Raw genomic sequence first — 21902 nt, 5'->3', positions numbered from 1 at the left:
TAATAGCAACTCTTTCAAAAAAGAACGTGCAGATCTTTTATATACATACTTGTACTATGTTTATAAAAAATATCAAAGTGTTTTTGTACTGTGTTTTCTTGGAAAAAAGTACATTTCTATATTTATACAATATTTTTAGTTACTTCCTTAATGATTAATTTGATTGTGACCCAAATAACAATTTACCGTGTCTCTAAGATTTGTAATTACCTTAGCTTGATCGGAAGAACCTATTATAGCTGTTCCAGACACAATCATATTAGCACCAGCCTGGTGAGAAAATCAATTACAATAAAGTTGTAAGTTTTAATTTTGTGTGTACATTTAGACGATCTCTAGATTTTTTAACACACACTCTTTTTATATTAAGATACATGTAAGTGCGTACCTTGGCACAAGCTTCAATTGTAGACGGTCCAACTCCACCGTCAACTTCAATATCCATTTCGGGATAATTTTTCCTGAGCCATGCGACTTTTTGCATCATTGGTTCCATGAATTTCTGTCCGCCAAAGCCAGGCTCCACTGTCATTACTAAAATCAGATCTGCTAAGTCTACATAGTCTGTTATCACATCCACAGGAGTTCCAGGCTTAAGTGCTACACCAACCTGTTAAATGTTATATTTCACAATTCGTCAATAATAAATCCAATAAAATTCATGAATTCTCAAGAAAGAAGAAATATATTTATAAACAAAATATCATTGTTTTACCTTCATGCCTGCTTCCTTCACTTTTCTACAGACCAAAGGAACATCTTCCACAGGCTCAACATGGAATGTGTACTGATCAACGTTAGCATCGGCCATGGGGTGAATCCACTGTCAATCATATTTACATGTTGTACACGCAAAATATAAAGATAAAAATTTATTTGTTTAATTTGATCCAAGTTGTTTTTTTTTACACACTTGCTCCGGTTTAGAAACCATCATGTGCGTTTCGAAAAACGCGTCTTTTATTTTATTGCGCAGGCACTTCACTATGGGATGACCAAACGAGAGATTGGGAACGAAGTGTCCGTCCATCACGTCCAGGTGCAGGTAATCCGCACCGTTGTCCAGCAACTTTTGCGACTCTTCGTAAAGTTGCGCCAAGTCAGCGTTCAGAATCGACGGTCCGATCTTCGCGTTCAGATTCTTCATTGCTTCTCGATATTTTTTTTGACGCGTGTTTTACAAACGATAAATAAATTCAATAACGAAATTGTTTACCTATATGTACATTCGATGCGGCTTTCACGATCAGAGATAGAGAACGATAAGAAGAAAATATTGGCGTCACTCGAGTCGCGTATCAGCTGACATAACCAACCGCATCACCCGTGATTAACCTTCACCATTTGACGTAACGCGTTGACAAGCAGATTAGGCTAGATTAACGGAGCAAAGAAGTTTTTGAATTTGTATCTCGCACGTTGAACGAAAAAAGTATTATGTCAAACAGTGAGTCGCCGCAAAGATCATCGTCAAAACTCGGATTATTTTTCGTTGCTGCCACAGGTTTGTCTCTCTCATTTTGGATTAATATGAGATCTTAACGTTTTGTTAACACTATATTTTTAACACACTTTTACATAACTCTGTTTAGGTGGAATCGCAACAGCGATCACTGTTGTGTGCTTTCCATTTGTGAGTCCTGCATTTCGCAAGATATGCCTGCCTTACGTGCCCGCTACAAATCAACAAATCAAAAATGTTATGCAAGCGTTAAATAATCGTTCTGGATCATTGATCGACCTCGGCAGCGGAGACGGACGCATTGTGAGTTTATAATTTTGAACAAAAAATTATTGATTTAAAAAATACACAAAAATATATAAAATATAAAACAACGAATGTTCTCTCACAACTTGTTCAACACACATGCAAAAAAAGAATTTTATATATTTCACACAAACAGGTTCTTGCGGCCGCAAAACGTGGTTTTCAGGCCCACGGTATCGAGTTAAACGTCTGGCTCGTGTGGTATTCGAGATTCAAGGCACTGTTAAACGGCGTATCGAGTAAAACTGCATTTTTTAAGCAAGATTTATGGAAGTACAATTTGGGAAGATACAACAATATTGTTGTATTCGGTGTGGATCAAATGGTATACGCGATCTCCGCAACTTTATTGCAGCTTTGGAGATATTGTTAAGAGAAAAAATGTATTTTTACTTAAACAAGAAATTGAATTCTTTTTGTTTTTCACAGATGGAAGATATAGAAAGGAAGTTTAATCAGGAATTGTACAAAGATACTTTTGTGATTGCATGCAGATTTCCTCTGCCTAATACATATCCCATCATGACAATTGGACACGGAGTTGACACCGTCTGGGTTTACAAAAAAGGCATCTTGGAATTGAATTTGAAGTAACAAAGATTTATATCTTTAGGTCAAATGAATTGCAATAGAAATAGGATCTTTACACATGTAATAAGTAAGTATTTTATTGAAGATGAGATATATAAAACATGTTGATAATGAAAAACACAAACTAGATGTTAAAAAAAAGAAGTAATTTTACATCTTTATATTATAAAATGTTAAATAAATTACATTATTGTCCGTGTAAATTCTTCACAAGACACTGCACATAAACTATAAAACACCGATTATTTACTTCACACATACATTTGTGATACGTGGATGTGAAACAACACTTCGTTGAACTTATCGCGCTTTTTACGTTATGAGATTTTCTTGCAAAATATTAAGACTATTTGTTGCAAAATCTATATTACAGACATAACAACTATACAAAAAGGTGATATAAAAAAATGTAATCTATACAGTTATGACGTATATTTTTTATTATATGTTCAGTGATCAATGATGAAAAATTGAGCAATGAGATTTGAAACTCCGATAACAGGAATACTCAAGTGAATCACTAGAGAGCACACAGTCAGCTTTCCTTCTTTTCTCAGGATCGACAAGTGCAATAAACTCGGCAAAGTAAAGACGTAAATCAGTCCACTCAAAGCGCCAGTGTATCTGACGATGGTCCCGATGTAAGGCATAAATGTCGCGAACAAAATGCACACGAAAACTAGTATGAGATTAATGACAAGTATCCAATGCCGCTTGGTGACTTCCTTGCACATAGACGAGAGCAACTGAATGCGCAGCATGTACGCGAGCAACGGATAAACAGTCATCAGTTGGAAGAGCAGCAATATGCGAGCGCCAATAGTGAGGCCGTCCCATTTTTGAAAGTTGTTCAAAAGATTCTGCAAATATAGAATATATATATATATATATATATATGTTTCCGTGCTTAGAAAGAGAGCACGAGAATAATTTTTGCATTGTGCGCAACTTGTGTCTAGATACACGGAACCACTTACGTCTTCTATGCACGACTTAGCCAAGGGAAAGCACATAAAGAACACCGCTCCGACGATGATGTAAGTTAACGTGACGAGAATATACGCTATCGTCAAATCCCTTCCCTGAAAACAAGTTTATATGTCATCTGATTTTTGTATTGTCGTAAGAAGGTGGATGTTGTCTCTTTTTTCGAGTTACTTACATTTTTCTCTTGATTGCGATTACTTTGCATTACAGTGATTATGATGTTGTGAATGAAGAACGACATCGCCAGTATCCCGGTAAGAGCCGGAAACGTGGGCTGTAATACGGTGCTCGTCGCCCAATCGTGTTGATCCATATTGATGCCCCACGATGCGGATTTTATCAGCACGAAAATGACCACATATACAATTGACACCGTTCCTGTATGATATATATATATTAAACATTTTACAACATAACGCAATCCAGACGGATTGTATTAGCCAGCGTGTGAAAAGTACATCGCGTGAATCGCGAAAATATCTTAGTGGCAATTTGAAATATGACAAAGATATATGTTTGAAATTGTCACGCGTACCGAGGGAATTGAACTTTGTGAAGAACGTCGTGCTGTTAAAATTCAAGAAAGGAAATATCAACAGAGCCAGGAAAACAGGCACCGTGTTGTGCAGGTCCCATGCCGGTCCTAGCGCGTCAAATGTCTTTTCGTGGATCACAATAGTGTCATTAACATGGATATCTTTTTTCGGACATAGAACTGCAAGTAAGTTTGGTGTATTAAGTCAGAGAGAAAGATCTTCTCCTTTCGAGAATGAACACAAAAACAATCATCAAAAACTTCTCATTTGCACGTTACCATACCTTCTGCGTACGTCATGTTTTCAGACACGGAATGCGTCGATCGACCGGATACATTATCTGCGAAATCAAAAAAAAAAAAAAAACCAGCAGTGTATCTCTTCAAGATCTATATGGACTTGTGCATCTCTCTGTATATGCTGGGATTTGGAAATGTTGAGAATTCTTACCATAAATAAAATTGACGCTGTTGTACAAAAAGTTGGTCATCAATACCCAATAGGCCACGGTTGCGCCCGTCAGCACGGCGATGCTAAAAATCTGGGCGATGTACTCCGCCCATTTGCCGAGATATATTCGACACAATTCTATGACCTCTATGTGCTCTCCTCCTCCTTTCCGAGAAAAATACGCAAAAACGACGATTAAAATTTGCAGCCTGCGAGATTCGCGGAGGAAAATTCTCTTACCGTGATAGGCGTGCGTGGTTATGAGACGGTAAGCGGTGTACAGACACAAACCGCTCATAATTAGATTGAAGATGATCCCGGGAAAGAATCCGGCCATTGCTATTCCCCACGGCATCGTCAACAACGACGATCCCAATATCGTGTTCCATATCGAAAATCTGAGAAGATAGAAATTTTTATTTTTTTGGGAGAGCGATGGGAGTATAAATTCAACGCATAAATTTGACGTCGCATATCGGAGGAAGTAAAAACTGGTCATCGAATTTCGTATGAACTACCGGTCTGACCGGAAAGACAACTTGAATAATTGTTCACTCTTTAAGAGACATAATTATTTATTGATTATTCATATTTCCTTTTTCTTAAATGTGCGTGATTATATAATATATATATACCTATATGTTGTGACTACATCACGTTATTTTCATCGAACGAATATATTTGTCCGATAACGGATACACTGGCCGAACGTTCGAGCTCGTAAAGATATCTCCTATCTCTGTCTCTTGACAGGATCCGTTTATAATCGAGACTTATGCGCAATATTATCGTGCGCATATTCTTTCGAATTTAGTTTATCTAATTCCGAATTTCATAATTTTAATCAAACAAACATACGCCAATTACGTATGCGAACCAAGGACAAGGCGTAATCTCTTTGTGTAATTCTATTTCTAAACTTGACTCTCTCTCATACAATAGTGTAAACATGATTTCGCGAATTGGCGCGTAATCGGTGTGACGACCGAGATAATCGCGCAATTTCGCACTATCGGCCAAGACCCCACCGACTTCTTGGAATATAAACATCCGATTTTGTGAATTACATTCTCATCGTGATTTTACATTTTTTTTTTTTTTAATCGAACGAATTTTTCAGATCGTTTGTAAAAGGATCACACTTGCGTTCTCTCTCGCTACCAAAATAAAACTCGCATCAAAGAGATTACCGTCACGCGCGTACAGGTAATCTCTTTCCATCCTTCCTCTTATCAAGTCTCCGTATTCAACGTCAAAAAAAAAAAAAAAAAACGTTTTTAGAATCTTCTCCGAAATTTACGACGCGATTAATCTTGCGTTTGGAGCAAAAATTTGTGAAACGAAATCTTTATTGAGATTTTCTGATTCCTTTTCTCGTCAGGAATGTAAGAAAAATGTGAGAAAAATCTCGGTTTTTATTTCAATCATGGCATATTCTAATCGTCTCGTGAACGACACGTGTGACGGGCGCGCGATTGTCATTTTCGTGCGCGTACGCACGTGCGTGAGGCACAACACGACGTCGGAATCCTCGGCTCTCCGGGGATTGTGCTACTTTCGAGACGCGCCAGCCCAACAGCGGACAATCGAACCCGAGGTTCGTTGCGCCCGGCGAAACGGACCTTGGGCGCGCGGGTTGGCGGCGGCGGCGGCGGCCTGCTAAGGGCATTCACCTTCGGGGCGGTCGTCTGTTGCCCGGGCAACAGACAAGAGCGGTAACCCCTTCGGGCGAAACCGTCGCGCCGCGTTCTAGACGTCCCGGTCGTCGCGCCGGTGCGCGCGTTGGCGCGAGACGTGCACCTTTTTCGTTCCCGCGTCTCGAAAACGGGCGCGCGACGTCGTTTTATTCGATCATTCCGTTTTAAGAACACGCTCGGCGTTCCCTGATATAATCCCGTGGATCGCGTCCTCTCGACACGGGCGAAACGGGCGACGGCGAGATCGGGGTCGTTCCGCTCGACGCCTCGTTTTCCAGACGTGGGAACGAAAGTGCGAGCGAGATCGGCTCGCTAATGAGCGTCTCTCGCGAGATTCTCTTCGTCGAGAGGCTCGGAAACATCGAGATTCTCCAAGGCGGGATGTTGCTGAGTAGCGCGAGCAGCGGTTGACATTCGTAAAATGGTGAGTTTTTTTACAGAAAAAATTGTGTTCGAAAACCGCGAGCGTCTGTGTAACGCGCTCGCATTTAGGTTATATCATTACGTGTGTGGTTGTGCGTGTATATGTATAGCACACGTAGAATTAACGTATAGGGTACTACTACCACATATATATCAACGTGCGTGCGTGCGTGCGTGCGTCGGTGTATCGCTCGAGAAGATGAGAACGACGATATCGCGAGTAATAAAATTTCGTTTATATTTGTTAGCTGATATTGGCTTTCTCGCGCGAGAAAAAAAAAAAATCACGGTTACGACATCTCGATTAGCTCGCGCTTTTATCGTCGTTTCGGTTACAAAACTCTCTCTCGCGGGAGTTACACTTCTCTCTTTCTTCCTTTTTTTTTTCCTCGCGTTGTCTCTCTATTCGCGCGAAAAAGAAAGCGATAACTCGCGCGATATTGGTCGTCACCGATCCGTGCCAAAAAAAAAAAAAATTGTAGCTTTCGACCATCCTTCGTCCCCTCCACCCCCCCCCCGTATTATTTTCCAATAATATAACAATAATGAGAGAGCTATCGCGTGCGAGAGTCAATTGTACGCTTTGTACGTATACACATGTACATTCGTCGCTTGTGTCTTAATCGCGCGTTTTTTGGAACACACACGCACTCACACACACACACACACACACACACACACACACACACACAGCAAGAGATAGATTACTTGAACGCGATAACGTTTGAAATATAGCGCCGTCGTATATAATAAATTTTGCCCTTCCTCTCCGTCGAGATATATCGCGGCGGTTCGATGAAGAAAGAATCGATTCAGGATGCGCTGATGCAAGTTCGGGATCCGTTGCCATCAGCCATCCCGAAGAGATAAATAAGCGCGCACACACGTCATACACGCGATACAAAAAGAATCTCGCTGAGACGCATACAATTGTACGTAACCAGACACACAACGATGAGCAACAACACACACCCAGATAATCATTTATTAAGTTTATTACTGATAACACCTCTCGATTTCTATTTCTGTTTCTTTTCCGCAACGCAGGACGATTGGTGACGTTCGACGTGTGCGAGAGAGAAAAAACTGATATATCTTGATGTCTTTTGCGCGAGGGGAAAATAAATGTTCCTCTCTTGAAAAATTCTCCGCGAGAATCGGATTTGAAATTCGTTGCGTTGCAAACGAAACAAATTTATTAATTACTTATGTGTTAAACATTCGTGTATTTTTTTTTTTTTCTGCTGTTTCGCTTCGCGCGTCTTTCCGAGTGTGTCTCACGAGTGCGAGGGAGAGTCTGTTGAAAAGCAACAAAGTTTGTTTCGTCGACGCGGAACAAATATAAGTTAAATAATCAAAACAATAAATTTTTGTCTGTTTTGGAAGATAATTTGTAGGTAAGATAATTGAGAAAATAATATATTTTGTTATGTATCGTTAAACGTTACGAAATTGGTTCAAAGTTTAATCGATACTGCTCTATGCGAATACGAGCAACAACCCGGAGGGGGAAGAACCAAAAGACACCGAATTACACAATCTCTCTCTCTCTCTCTCTCTCTCGCTCTCTCCCAATCCGATGAATGTTCGTTTCACGCTCGGCAAAAGTGTGTGCGTCGATCGTTGACTCACACGGCGCCAGTTATCGGTGCACTCATCAAAAGATCATCCGTTGCATAAATGTGATGACGTTATTCTAGCAATTTCTCCGACACTTCCATGGCGTATCTTTCTCGTCCGAGGAGAGAAGGAGATAATACTCACATAGTGACGAGCGAACTTTGTTTGGGACAATCCTTGCCGGAAATCCGCGCGTCCTGTTGAATGTGCGACGAATTTCCGAGGAGATTCGCCTCGCGCAGTTTCTCCCTCGCGTAATTTCTCTTCGCATCGAGAACGTTGTTTATCCGTATCTGCGAAAAGTGATGCAAAACTCGGAGGAGATTGAAAGAGACTCGCGGATCTTATTTTTAGAGATGCGCCAATTTTTATCGCTTATCGTTCGACGACTAATAAACGTATTTTATTTTTATTTTGTGCGTTATCTGCATTGTGTGTACGTGATTAGTTATTTTCTTTACCAGGTCGATACCGCGCGGATCGTAATTCTTCTTCTCGTGAACGAGGTTCACCGTGCAGGGTGGATTCGCCGCCGCGGGAACGAGCAGTTCATTGTCCCTCGTTAGAAGGGGTGGCCTTTTCAGCACAGATGTTACGACGGTTGTGCCGTAACCGTTGGCGTCAATATTTCTGTATCTAGAGGAAGAGAGAGAGAGAGATAACGAAGATCTCGGTAAAATCACGTTTATCCTCCACACGCGACGTTAATACAAATATTCGTGTTTCCGTAACGTACTTGAGGGAGTGATTCCGACTTAGATCCAAGTCGCTCGTTTCCGTGTCGTCACCGAATATCACCGGTTCCGGACTTGTTCGCGGCTCCGACGACAGCAACGGCGTGCTCTCGGATCCGCTGTCTCGCGACGAGTTCTCCTCCCGGTAATTGCGAGATTTGTACATGATGCGACCAACGAGAAAACGATCTGCAAAACAAAGAAAGATCTCGGATTAACGCTGTTGTGTATAAATTTTCTTTTTTTTGGGGGGGGGGGACAGATTTCCAGAAGCGACAATAGATTTCGATTACCATCGCGGCAATGAAGAAAAAAATACGAAAATTTTTTTTATTGGAATCAAAACTACAAAATAGCTCTCTCTCTCTCTCTCTCTGTTTTTACTTTTCGACTGTTCGATTCTCATTCCGATGAATTCGTATCGGTGATTGACTGCAAAGTGGTTTTGATGGATTTTCGTGATGGAAAAATGTAGACCGAGTAATTTTACTCGAATCCATCAAAACTCCGGGTCGTTTAGAAAAACCGAATCTACAATTCGGAAAAAATACGTTGCTTATCTATTACATTTCTTTCTGTCTCCAGTGAGGAAAGTCCATCTTTCATTTATCAACAATTAGATATTCATGCTTTTCCGTTTCTCCTGAACATTATTGTTTTTTTTTTTGTTGTTCCGGTGTAGAAAAGAACTCACACTGGTGTGCGCACGGATATATAGCATGTTTATTTAAAACAAAGTGACCTGAATAAAACCGGAAATATCTTCGGGTTCTTATCTAGGAAAGATTATACGTTATTTATCATTGTCCACTTGAAGTCTCTCGGATTTTTTTTCCTCAAAAGATTTGAATATTTGAAGAAGAAAAAAAAAACAAGAATAAATGCTGAGACAAAGACAATGGGATTGGGACAATTAAATTTGTTTCAAACGTGCTTTCGAAACGACGTTTCAATTTTGCGTCCAGAGAAAACTTGAGCGAAAAATGAAAATTCGGAGAGTTTCTTGGTTCCAGGTTGAGAGAGAAATGCGTGCACACTTACTTGGAAATGAGTAATTTAAACGACGATTGTTCCACGTTGTAACATCGTGTTCTTACATCCGACGAGGTCCTCTCTCGTGTTACTCGGCATATTTTTTATTTTCTTTTGCATGAAAAAAAAAAAAAAAAAAAAAAAAAAAAAAAAAAAAAAAAAAAAAAAAAAAAATATCCCCGGAGTCTCTCTTTTACACGCCGCTGTTTCTTCGTCTTGTTACCGTCTGCAAAAGCGTGAACGTAGATAGCCGAATTCAGTGTAACAAATTGCTCGTTTACGGTGTAATATCGGTTTTTATCAGAACGATAAGCGCATAAATCTCTCGCGGCTTGGTCTCGAATTAACTCCTCCGATTATGGGGGATCAAGAAACGCGCGCGCTCGAAGAGAATTATCGGAATAAGCTTCGCGGAACGATAACGCATCTATTCCCATGACTTTTAATCGCGCACGTAAATTGAAAAATCGACGGCTCTTACTCTTTTCACCTCCTCCCAATGCGGATCGGCTCGTGCCTCGGATATACTGAACGAAACTACTGATATCAGATTTTTTGAACGGAGTCTCTTGCTCCTTCTCTCTCTCTCTCTCTCTCTCTTACATACAGATAACGAATACAAATGATTCTGATGATTACATCACCGTGTTTGCCGGACGGTCCGCTAGAAAACTGGGTTTTGGAGTAAGTTCATCTCGGTTTTATAAACTCGCGAACTTTTATATCAGCCCATCCTTGACTTGAAACACAACTCTTCTCCCACCACGTACGGTCGCACGTCAGTGCGCACACGCGAGTAAGCAAACAGCCGGCTTGAGCGACGATTGATCACCGTTCGATCGTTCGAACACGCGAATCACATGTGCGTTTCGCGGAGGTAAACCCCACAGTGTTCCTCGACGCGAACACGATCGACCGTCGGCACGTGATCAGATATCCCCCATGTGTGTGTGTATCTGGGGACCTCAAGAAGCTAATATGCGAAACCGTCTTTTATCGTTCTTCCCGGATTCGCGCCGAATTTCCGATCTGTTCCGATTTCGCTAAATCGCGGATCGAAAACGTGAATGAACTCGTTCACGAGGAGAGCGCGACAACACCCTCTCACAGATATCACTTTTTATAGATCCGATTATAGATCTCTTCCACGAAGCGAAGTAGGGTACAGCTGATTAATCGGCTTGAGAACAGATCGCTATCTCTGTTGCGCCGAGTTAATCCGAATTTTATCTTCGAAGCAAGCGTTTCGTTCTCCCGCGTTTTCGATTAAAAAAAAAAAAAAAAAACCAACAAACAAATCGTTCTCGCGCGAGATATCCTGCAACATTGTAAAATACTTTTATATCTCACATTCGTTTCTCCAATCGTCAATCTAATCTAATTTTTCTGTTTTCCGAGTAACATCCTCCAGCGAGCTCTCTTGAAATATTTTTATATTTTAGAAAAAAAAAAAAACACTTCTCGTCGGCGATTGAATATAGTTGCGACACGAAAAACAAATCTATAAATAAACTGTTTTAGCATTTGATTCTTGTGTTTGCAACTTGTGTTGATTAGTTTTCCTCGTTGCTGCGCGCACTTTATATCTCTACGAGCGCGATGTCGTTGAAAAACTGTAACGTGTTTTTTTTTTTTTTTTTTTTTTGTTTTTTACTTATCTTAATTTAAAGCAACGCTCCTTGACGTCAGACTCATGCATTAAGCAATTTCCCGCATTCTGTTGTTGAATATCTATCTACCTCTCGGCCTGGTTTCTTATAAATTTTTCGAAGTAAAGTCGTTAGTCGTTGTAGCGAGTGCGTCGTGTGTATAAGCGAACTCTTGCTGGTTGTGTTCCTCGAGTTTCTCTCTTCGCCGGTTATCCAACGGAAGGAACGACGGTCGCACGTAAGTCGAACTCCGGTGCGTGTCTATCATTTGATGTCTTGTTGTTGTTTAACTTCCGCGTTATTAGTCTAAGCATCAATTGTTTACAGAGAGCTGTGTTATCTACGCTTTACGCTTATTTACACACACATTCGTCTACTTCCAGAGAGTCGTGTCTCTCGTCGCTTATCTCCGTCTCTGAAAGTAAATGTTTGTTACTTAGCGCGAAAACTCTGTCTCTCTCGGCGGCGAAGCGTTCGAAAATTTATCTTGAGAATTAATTTCGGTTTTAACTTCTGTATATACGTAACAGAGGCGAGCCCAGGTTCTGCCATATACAGAAGTTTGCAGCGAAATCAAATCGTCAAATCGAACGGCGCGTTAAAAACTCGCAAGATGTGTTTTTTGAAAAAAAAAACAATTTGACAAAATTAAATTTCTAAGACGCATTTTCTTCGAATATATTGACGAGTTATAACACTAATCGTTTGCGCGGACATTGAGACGAGACGCCGCGTTTGAAGTTGCACGCGCAACGAACATTTTCGAAATGTTGTTTGATAGAGTAACGTTTCTCGCTTACCAAGAGAAACAAGTCGCAAGAATATTTTTACATCCTGACGCTTATGATTATGCAGAAGTGACGACTGTGTCGAGTTAACATTATTATGTGGGCGTGTCAAAAAGATACTTATGTAAAGATATAATACGACCCGATGTGTAATCCTCTCTCAAAAGATCGGTGTAACGTTTCCCTCGCTTGCCACAGGATGTCTATGTATTATACATATATATGTATACAAGTACCAATAAGTTCCCCTGACCTACGTGATTCGGCTCTGGCGTGCACGTGCGCGCGAGAGGCACGACAGCTGGTGGCGGCCGATCTTACCAAGATGGCGGCCGCCCGGCGGCGGCGGCGGTCCGTGCCCTTGCGTGTCATTGACAGCGGAGCAGGCAAAGTTCAGACCGCTGGCAGTTATCTGTCGGCTGTTGCGTGAGCTTGGTCTCTTCTCCCTTCCTGATCTGTTGTACCTCCGCCGATCACAGAGAGCACAACACACAGCGTTTTTTATATATATACTTATATATATATATATATATATACATATAGGATCTCGTTTTTTTTTCTTTCCGATTGCCAGAGCGCACCTGCTGAACCCGGCGGGCAAGACACGATGTCCACTACGTCGATAACGAGTCTGACGGTGAAGACGCGGGTGTACGACGGCCAGAAGCCGGGCACCTCGGGTCTGCGTAAAGCCGTGAAGGTCTTTCAGCAGGAACACTACACGGAGAACTTTGTCCAGGCGATACTGCTTGCTCTGGGCGATCAACTGGCCGGCTGCACCCTCGTCGTCGGCGGCGACGGACGATTTTACGGAAAGGAAGCGGTGACGAAGATCATACGTATCGCCGCGGCGAATGGGGTAAGGTCAATTCGCCTTGTGTGTGTGTGTGTGCGTGTGTGTGCGTGTGTTGAGTTATTTTCAGACCTGTACCTATCAGATTGATAAACCGTCTTGGCAGAGACGGTTTTGACAATATTGTATATCTCAAGACTGTAAGAAGATAGGACGGTATTGTGTTTCAAGACAGAAGAAATATAGGCAAATTGCTCCTAGCAAGCAGTCTTTTTTTTATGAAACTCGAAACTTGATAGAAGAAACCAGCATCTGTCCATATATAGCAGGAGTACATGAGAACGTGTCCAAATCCAACGAACAATCTAAAACATGTAAATCTAAACAATGTTTTGTACGATTCTGTGCGATTTTTTATGCGGATATTATTGGTTTCATGTGATTTTGACACTGTGAAAATTTCACGGTTAACAAAGAAAATTACACACATGCTCGAGTTATATAATACAGTTTTTCTTTCTCACTTTGAGAAGTAATTTTTCACACGAGAAATAATTATAAGAGATGCAAAGAGATGAAAATAACCTGCTCTTGAGAAAAACGTCGGTGATGACGAGGTTGCTTATATCGCAAAACTTTGATGTTTTCTTTTTTTTTGTTTTTTCAGGTGAGAAAACTGATAGTTGGACAGAATGGCATTCTCTCAACACCGGCGGTGTCGACCATAATTCGAAAGTATAAAACGCACGGCGGGATTGTTTTAACTGCGTCGCACAATCCTGGCGGGCCCGATGCTGACTTTGGCATTAAATTCAATTGCGATAACGGCGGCCCGGCTCCCGACAACGTGACGAACAAAATCTACGAAATCACCAAGACACTTCAGAGCTACAAGATTATTCCCGAATTCGCCATAGATATTGACAAAATAGAAAACACATCGATCGAAGTCGACGGTAAACCGTTCACCGTTGACGTGATCGATTCCGTGAACGATTACGTGGAACTCATGAGGAACATTTTTGATTTTGCGAGTATAAAAACGTTGTTGCAAGGAAGCGCGGACAGGCCGGCGTTCAAGATTCTCATCAATGCGATGAATGGAGGTTAGGCATTATGTAATTTAATATTATAACATTTGTTGATCTTTTTTTTTTTTTTGCATATTTTTCTTAGTGATAAGAATCTCTAAGTGAACCTCCTGTTGATTTTCAGTTACGGGACCGTACGTTAAACGTATATTTAGCAGCGAATTAGGCGTCGATGACTCGAGTTTAGTCAATATAAAGCCATTAGAAGATTTCGGTGGTTTGCATCCCGATCCAAATTTAACTTATGCCAAAGATTTAGTGAATGCTATAAAAGAGGGACCGTACGATTTCGGTGCGGCTTTCGATGGAGACGGTGACAGAAATATGGTGAGAATAAAATCGATGATATACTGTTAAAAACAAACATTTATATTTTTCTAATAGCATGCGTAAGATTGTGATTCTAACGACGTGTTCAACGACGCTATTTGCACATATTGTTTTCAGATCTTGGGCAAGAAAGCCTTCTTCGTTACTCCCTCCGATTCCTTAGCGGTGTTAGCTGCTAATCTAAAATTAATTCCATATTTCCAAAAGACTGGCGTCAAAGGATACGCTAGATCCATGCCAACAGCCGCGGCTGTCGATAGAGTTGCCGCGAAGAATGAAATGAAATTCTTCGAAGTGCCCACCGGATGGAAATACTTCGGTACGCAAAACAACATTTGTTTGTAGCACAGCGTGTTGTGCAAAATTCAATCGCGATAACACAAAAACTGTCTCTAATATAAATTTTAGGAAATTTGATGGACGCTGGGCAACTCTCGTTATGCGGCGAGGAGAGCTTCGGTACCGGTTCCGATCATATTCGCGAGAAGGACGGAATATGGGCTTGTCTCGCATGGCTCAATGTGATCGCGGGGCTCGGCAAATCTGTAGAAGACATTTTATTAGATCATTGGAAAGTTTATGGTAGAAACTTCTTTACTAGGTACCGTGTCTATAGAATCTATTGTCTTTGGTCATATTTCTCGCGTTTATTTCAATTCGTTCTAATTCCCGTCGATGATTTTGTTTATTATATAGATATGATTATGAAAATTGCGATTCCGCATGCGCGGACAAAATGATGCAGAGCATCGAGACTCTGATCCAGAAGCCGGAATTTATCGGCAGAAAATTGCAGTACGAAGGCAAAATGTACGTGGTCAAGCACGCGGACAATTACTCATACACGGATCCCGTTGACGGTAGCAAAGCTGCGAAACAGGTACGTTTCCGCAAATAATTTTTACACAAATTTTCGATTGCTGTTTGTCGAAACCTTTCAAAATTCGTCAAATTTTGTTTCTTTCTTTCTTTTCTCTTCCCACGTGATGATACACAGGGTCTACGGATATTGTTCGAGGACGGTTCCCGCATAATATTCCGCTTATCCGGAACGGGAAGTTCGGGCGCCACTATCCGTATGTATATCGACAGTTACGAAAATGATCCGGCTACTTTTGTGAAAGACGCACAACTCGTCTTGAAACCTTTAATTAATATAGCGTTAGAATTAAGCGAACTTCGTCAGCACACCGGACGCGACGCACCGACTGTGATCACATAAAGCGTCGCGTTCGTTTATCTCTTTCATCGCGTGGAAACAATTGTCTCTCATTGTCGACAGTTATTTATTGGAAAAGATTTCTACAGCGAAAAAAAAAAAAACGTAAAGAATTTATTTTTGGGTTTTTACGGAGATGATACGTCCGCGAGATTTCCGTTGTTCACAAAATGCTCACAAAGCAATAGGAAATAATTGTGTCGTTGGCAACAATTGTGTGCGCGAGTGAATTTTCCATTTTTATAAAAATGTTTCCGGTTTCTCCCTCTATGTCGCAACAACACGCGCAATTCCATCCATCCTATTGATATACACATACGTTAAGCAAAAAAAAAGAAAAAGAAAAAAAAAAGAAAAAAAACCAACTTTTCGTGCAAAACTTTTTCAATATGCATATCTGAGTAGCGACTAAAATGTTTAAACAAAAAAAATCTACATACTAGATGCTCGGTATTGATGTGTTACATTGCTTGAATCTTTACATTTACAATCGATAAGAGTCGAGATGCAAATCAAATTTATTTGAAATCTCTCCGAGTGAGATATACGCGTCGATAGTACGTAGTCCTGGTTCCGCGCCGATCGTTCGATACGCGTGTCGCGTACAGTACCATCTCACGTACGTAAAACTCGCAAAGATTAGATTGTTGACAGCGCTGCTGTCGAACAAAAACTTTCATTATAAACAAATTTTATATCATAACGACACGTACGTTTCGCACTCATATGCTTAGCGTTAAATTATTACTCTTGTGTATTGTATCGGGTGTGTGTAGACATTCTACATGTACTGGAAAAAAAAAAAAAAGCTTTTTTGTGAAAATGTTTTGTGACGCAACATATTGTTTTGTCAAAAATAATATTGTTGATGCGCAAAACTATCTAGTTGTTGCCGCAGTATATAATAAATTAAAAAAAAAAAAAAAAAAATGAGTGTAGGAGACGGTATTTATAGTGAGATTGCTTGAGATCGTCTTTATTTACACATGTACGCGTTTCATATGCAAACACGTAAATATAAATAAGACGGTCTTCTTTCTCGAAGAAACGACTACGAATACCGTTCTGTGTCTTCTATGTAGGAAATGCGTAGACGTTCGTCTGAACAAATCGGTCGCGAGTATGTAAACGTTCTGAATTTATTTGCCGTTAGAAAAAAAAAAAAGTCCACGTTGTGTGCAAAGAAATGTCTTTTTTTTACCTTCAATCGCCGACACTAAAAGACAGCGAAACAGTTTTTGTGATGACATGGATTTTTTATGGCGATCGAAACGCAAACGAATATCACCACGTGCATTCCGCAGTATGTAAAAATATAATTTGTAAAGAAATCATGATTGTGAGTGAGCAAAGATGTGGGGGTATACATTGTCAATCTTCCAAAGCTTATGTCTATCCGCTATATTCATATTTAAGGTTTCATTTTCATTCTCGCGAAGTTGTACAGTTGAAAACTGTCTGAAATTATTTCTTCACAGCTTTATTTCTTCAAAGCTGCGGTCTATGTAATACGTAATAAGTATCCTCGTACGTACTTTGGAGTTTTCTTAATGAGATAGCATAATATTGGAGGATTAACAAATTCAAATATTGTCCGGAGGGGGCCGGTCTTTCCAACACGTTTATTCCTTAATAACGCTCTTGTCCGTAGAACGGATTGTGCTGGACAAAATGTATAGGATACTTGTCACGTCAATTGCTAGATATTTTATTCGGAAAAGTTCGGAACAATCGGCCCTGTAAGTTTAACACAAAGTTTAAGAGGATGCCGAAGCGAACTTTGATTTTTCAAGAATTTTCTCAAAATAATATCGTTTATGTTTCTAGAAGTGGAAAGTATAAGCGTTTCGTTTGTACTATCAATTTTGTACATGAAGTAAAAATGTAGCCTACGTGGTAACAAGTTCACAAACTTTTTTTCGTTTTTCTTGAATTTTTCTATACGTTCCACTTTTTTAACATATTCTCTTTTAGTTCGAAGTGGCGTTTTTTATTCCTATTAACGAATGCGGAATAAGAAACGCCGATAAAAAACAGGACGGTTCAAGCATCCTCTTAACGGATAAAACAATAAGCGGCTCTAATCTATTATGGTTTGCGAAAAAAAGAAATGAATATTTCGATTAATAAATTGAGTCGTTTTTGCAGAACAGAACTGTCACTAAACATTTCGTAATGGATATCGAATGTGTGACTCTGACTGTGACAGATTTTTACATGTATATGGTATACGGAATCTTCTCAGAGAGGTGAAATATTTAATATTGAGAGAATTACGTTTGCGTCTCATACCGTAGATTTATTTATACCGATAAATTTATGATCTTAAATTGAAGTGGGAAAAAGAGGTTGTATAAGAGTCTTTTTGCGCTTCATCTTGTACAGTAGCGTATGTAAAACTGCCTATGTGTAAAAACAAAAAACAAAAAAAAAAGAATTACGACACACTACTCCAAAGCGAATATACAAAAAAAAGAGCGTGTTAAAATTAAAACATATAAAAGTTTTTGTAGATATAGTCATACGTACATCTGTAAGAATCTTTCTTTTCGATCGAAACGGTCAGTTTGTTTCTTCTTGGATTTATGCGCACTAATTCATTTTCAGTGCCGACGCACCAGCCTTACTTTGTGTGTATAGTTATTCAAAAAAGTTTCTTCTCTGCCATTGATTTGCTAAACGCATGTAATTTTTTTCAATTCCTTTTTTTTATTCACTCTTTTGTCACATACGTACATATATATATCACTCTGTCATTCTTTATTAAACGTATATAATTGCTTCGTGCTATCTTTCTACTTTAAAATAGTTAACTACTTTAAAATAAAATAAAATAAAATAAAATAAAAAATTGCAGCTTAGCAAAATGATTGCTGCAAGTGAATGCAGCTTTATTGATATTCGAGAGAAGCATAGATGTTCTTTAAAACAATTTGAACGAATTCTCCAAAACCTGAGAAATAACTTAGAAAATTTTTGCCGCAATTTCTCAGACTTTGGGCGAAACCACGGTGGTAACGATGTAGATTGCAAATTCATATAAGTTAACGTGATATTCAGATTCATGTTAGTCTTCCAGCAAAAGCAACATCTCTATGAAACGGCGCAATATTAAATTTATAAAAAAAAAAATAATATTTTCTTGTCGAGAAATATACACCGTACAGACAATATAGTTTGCACACGCGCACCCACACACACACACATACACACTGAATATCCCGTTAAGATTAATCGATAGAATAGAATATGTTAAATAAACTTGTAAAAAGCAGTAGGTCGATTGTAAAGTGAAACGTTTATATTTCTTCCGGGAAAGGAACGAAATATGATTGTTAAGAGAGAGAGAGAGAGAACAGCAAAATGTTATATTTTATTATATAATGTGTATAAATTCACATAAGAAAGTCAACAATAGGTAGTAATGCGAAAAACACGTTCGATAAGTAAGTGAGATAGACTACCGCGTTGTATCTCGCAAAGTTAAGTAAAATATCTCTGCTCTATATTCGTAATAATTAATCCGTGAACAACCGTGAACAGCTATTTTGTCTTCTTGTAGTTTTCTTTTTTCTTTTCGTTCGTTTCTTCAACTTCGTCTCTGCTTCTTTCTTTTGTACGATATTTCTCTCTACGAGCGTTTGTGTGTATCTCTGAAGTGTCACGTGAACACACGGTTCTATACACATATTTATGTAAATATATTGCTAAACTACCACACACTTAAACGCGTGATCATGATTCATGTTTCATTTGAAAAACAAATTGGTAAAAACTTTTCACACGGTGTGGCGAATACGCTGCGAAAGGACGGTGCGGTATGTGGTGTAAAAAAAAAAAAAATCCGGAACACACGTGAAAAACAACAATATGCGAGAGAAATTTGTTTTTCTTTCCTTGAATATAAAATTTAAAAACTGCAGCGTATTATACGGAGAGATTCCGCAAGGCAATTATGTAAATAGTTGATGGTGAAGGAGAATAAGGAGGAGGAGGGGGAGGAGGAGGAGGAGAGGAGAAAGAGGAGATACTTAGGGACCTGAGCCGACACACGCTCCCGTTTGATTCACTAATTACGTTCTAGAGAAATGGATGAAAGGCGCGGTTCCTCTCTTTCTCCGGAGACGCGCGCCGTGCACAAATCTCTCTAGAATGTAATGATGAAGATCACGTAACGCGGCGGCGGTGTCACAGAGACCAGCACAGAGACTGCCGATTACTATAAAAATATTAACATGTAACATTTGTATCACATAATCATAATAAATCATATTAATGTAATCATACTAATTACCATTGTAAGAGTAACGTGTAAATGAGTGAGGCTGCTCGGAATGCACGTGGTTACGGACAATTGCTGTGTGAAATTTTTTTTCCGCGTCATTTTGTACATATATACACGCTGTGTGTTTCTCGCGTTAAATCAAAAACTCAAATTGTTTCTGAAAATTTGTTGTTTTCGATGCGATGTAAACTCGAAATGTCTCTTGCGTGAGAACAAAATTTGTTGTTGCGAGCAAAAACAAATTTCGGATCTTCTAGTGTCAGCGCGGATTGTGTAAAAAAAAAAAAAGAAAAAAAAATTTACATGTACCCCGCATTCGCTTGTGCGTCATTTTTGAGTGCGAATGTGGCCGTCCTGATTCTCGCACCACGAATCGAAGATGCGATTATCCATGTCGCGAGTAAAACATATAACGATGGACGTTTTTGCGCTGAAAAAAATTCTACAATAGTTTGGCGGCGAATTTCTACGAAATCATAAATTTTATGTGACATCGATCTTCTCGCGTGCACTTGTGTTTTTAATCAGTTTCCATGTTCAATCAAACTCGTACAAATCTGGAAGTGTCGACGACTCTTGATTTAAAATTTTTTCAATAAATTTTAATTCATTACAACGAACGATCTCGCAGTTTGTCAATTTGCAAACATTCCATTTGGTATAAGTGCATTTATCCTGTAAAATCCCTCGACTGTGTGTATTATACATGATGATTGAGATTTATTGCGGATCTCAATTATAGAGAGAGAGAGAGATGTATGTTCAAGAATCAAGACATTCTTCGATAGCAGAGAATTTTTATTATAAATACTTTTTTATGCAATTTGCGTTTTATCGTAAAACTGTACAAGTATCTTAACAGAGAATAATAAATTTATACCATATCAAAATCGTCCCTCTGAAACCAAAAAAATAATTTATTTGATGTTTTCAACTCTATAAAGTAAATATTTTGTGTATAAGAGAAATGTTCAAACAAATTACCTGATTATTGTACTGTAACACATGTTTCCTAATAGCTGAGGTGTCCACCCACGTAACAAAATCTTCCAAGTTTCTGTAAACAAAAAACACCACGTGTAAAATCCATCTTTTATCAATTCTTCAACGCAAACAATACGAGAGACATGTAAAAAAAAAAAAACCAAGATGCGTTTACCTCGTTACCAAAAATGCAGGATCCTTCACAACTTCTACTCCGACTCGGACGTGACCCTGTTCTATCAGTTTGGTTGCCATCGGTATTGTTTGGCTCATTTTATTACGAACCATAACAACCGGAAGTCTTCGCCTGCAGAAGCAACTGGCGGTCACCTTCTGGGTCTGAGCCAAGTCCCACTTTGTAGAAATCAATCCTATCATATAGAGTTTTTCCAACAACACAGCGCTCTGTTCTATCCGAAATGGATGATCGGGCTCGACTTCCTTGATCTTCTTACCCAATTCTCTTATCTCGCGCGACAGTTTGTTGTATCTGCAACAATTGTTCGCGCCTTAAGAAGTTGTTCACGTTCTGTACGTCGGTTATTACACGCGTGTACTCACATTGTATAATCCGATCTTTTCTGAATGCAATATCGTCTTAAGATCTTAACCTCGTGAAGATTATTGTCGACCGTCCACGAAAGAAAATCCACTTTCTTCAGAAGCTTCTTCTCGTGATACTTCAATTTCCGCACCATCGCGATCAATCGCTCTCTCTTCAATCAATTGTATATTACTTTATTTACTCCGTATGGTGGTTTTTTACTTATGTAAACAAGCACGGTGCACGTTTTTTTGCGACGTAACCTCGACAATCACGTGTCGGTGCTGCGCAAGTCGTGCCAACGAGTGGGGGGAAAACAGGGGAGAGTTGACTCAAGCGGGTTAAAATCGGTCTCGAAAAGTTGAGTCAGGACGAACGCTC

General features: G+C 39.6%; 5 protein-coding genes across 12 annotated transcripts; 2 read left to right on the top strand and 3 right to left on the bottom strand.

Moving 5' to 3' along the window:
• Positions 1 to 4: 4 nt before the first annotated feature.
• On the bottom strand, positions 5 to 1383 carry LOC109857656 (ribulose-phosphate 3-epimerase). 2 transcript variants are annotated; one of them, XM_020434187.1, is made up of 5 exons: positions 1217 to 1383; positions 914 to 1126; positions 716 to 823; positions 389 to 610; positions 5 to 270 (listed from the first exon to the last, which is right to left on the bottom strand). In XM_020434187.1, the coding sequence occupies exons 2-5, from the start codon at positions 1028 to 1030 to the stop codon at positions 148 to 150; spliced, it is 570 nt and encodes a 189-aa protein (XP_020289776.1). In that variant the 5' UTR covers positions 1031 to 1126; positions 1217 to 1383; the 3' UTR covers positions 5 to 147. The 2 variants fall into 2 exon arrangements, with proteins under 2 accessions (XP_020289776.1, XP_020289775.1); XM_020434186.1 differs by having other exon boundaries at positions 914 to 1383.
• Positions 1384 to 1417: 34 nt separating this feature from the next.
• On the top strand, positions 1418 to 3005 carry LOC109857657 (protein FAM173B). Its single transcript, XM_020434189.1, has 5 exons — positions 1418 to 1504; positions 1593 to 1765; positions 1905 to 2093; positions 2198 to 2426; positions 2917 to 3005. Exons 1-4 carry the CDS (start codon positions 1438 to 1440, stop codon positions 2360 to 2362), a joined length of 594 nt encoding a protein of 197 aa, XP_020289778.1. The 5' UTR covers positions 1418 to 1437; the 3' UTR covers positions 2363 to 2426; positions 2917 to 3005.
• Positions 2421 to 11725, bottom strand: LOC109857653 (sodium-coupled neutral amino acid transporter 9-like). 7 transcript variants are annotated; one of them, XM_020434180.1, is made up of 12 exons: positions 11578 to 11725; positions 9848 to 10064; positions 8809 to 8995; positions 8534 to 8708; positions 8217 to 8365; positions 4573 to 4730; positions 4333 to 4497; positions 4166 to 4222; positions 3882 to 4061; positions 3522 to 3724; positions 3337 to 3441; positions 2421 to 3219 (listed from the first exon to the last, which is right to left on the bottom strand). In XM_020434180.1, the coding sequence occupies exons 3-12, from the start codon at positions 8970 to 8972 to the stop codon at positions 2809 to 2811; spliced, it is 1767 nt and encodes a 588-aa protein (XP_020289769.1). In that variant the 5' UTR covers positions 8973 to 8995; positions 9848 to 10064; positions 11578 to 11725; the 3' UTR covers positions 2421 to 2808. The 7 variants fall into 7 exon arrangements, with proteins under 7 accessions (XP_020289769.1, XP_020289767.1, XP_020289766.1 ...); XM_020434178.1 differs by lacking the exon at positions 11578 to 11725 and adding an exon at positions 11189 to 11569; XM_020434177.1 differs by lacking the exon at positions 11578 to 11725 and adding an exon at positions 10320 to 11156.
• Positions 6107 to 16873, top strand: LOC109857654 (phosphoglucomutase). The gene is made up of 8 exons (XM_020434184.1): positions 6107 to 6453; positions 12850 to 13134; positions 13736 to 14174; positions 14284 to 14486; positions 14607 to 14808; positions 14898 to 15090; positions 15186 to 15369; positions 15487 to 16873. Exons 1-8 carry the CDS (start codon positions 6451 to 6453, stop codon positions 15709 to 15711), a joined length of 1734 nt encoding a protein of 577 aa, XP_020289773.1. The 5' UTR covers positions 6107 to 6450; the 3' UTR covers positions 15712 to 16873.
• LOC109857658 (U3 small nucleolar ribonucleoprotein protein IMP3) lies at positions 16857 to 21785 on the bottom strand. The gene is made up of 4 exons (XM_020434190.1): positions 21539 to 21785; positions 21153 to 21467; positions 20978 to 21050; positions 16857 to 20891 (listed from the first exon to the last, which is right to left on the bottom strand). Exons 1-4 carry the CDS (start codon positions 21673 to 21675, stop codon positions 20868 to 20870), a joined length of 549 nt encoding a protein of 182 aa, XP_020289779.1. The 5' UTR covers positions 21676 to 21785; the 3' UTR covers positions 16857 to 20867.
• Between the last annotated feature and the right edge of the window lie 117 nt (positions 21786 to 21902).

The sequence above is a fragment of the Pseudomyrmex gracilis genome, unplaced genomic scaffold, assembly GCF_002006095.1.
Source record: "Pseudomyrmex gracilis isolate BER0280 unplaced genomic scaffold, ASM200609v1 scaffold_168, whole genome shotgun sequence".
Classification (NCBI taxonomy): Eukaryota; Metazoa; Arthropoda; class Insecta; order Hymenoptera; family Formicidae; genus Pseudomyrmex; species Pseudomyrmex gracilis.
This window is presented reverse-complemented; position numbering and strand designations above follow the sequence as displayed.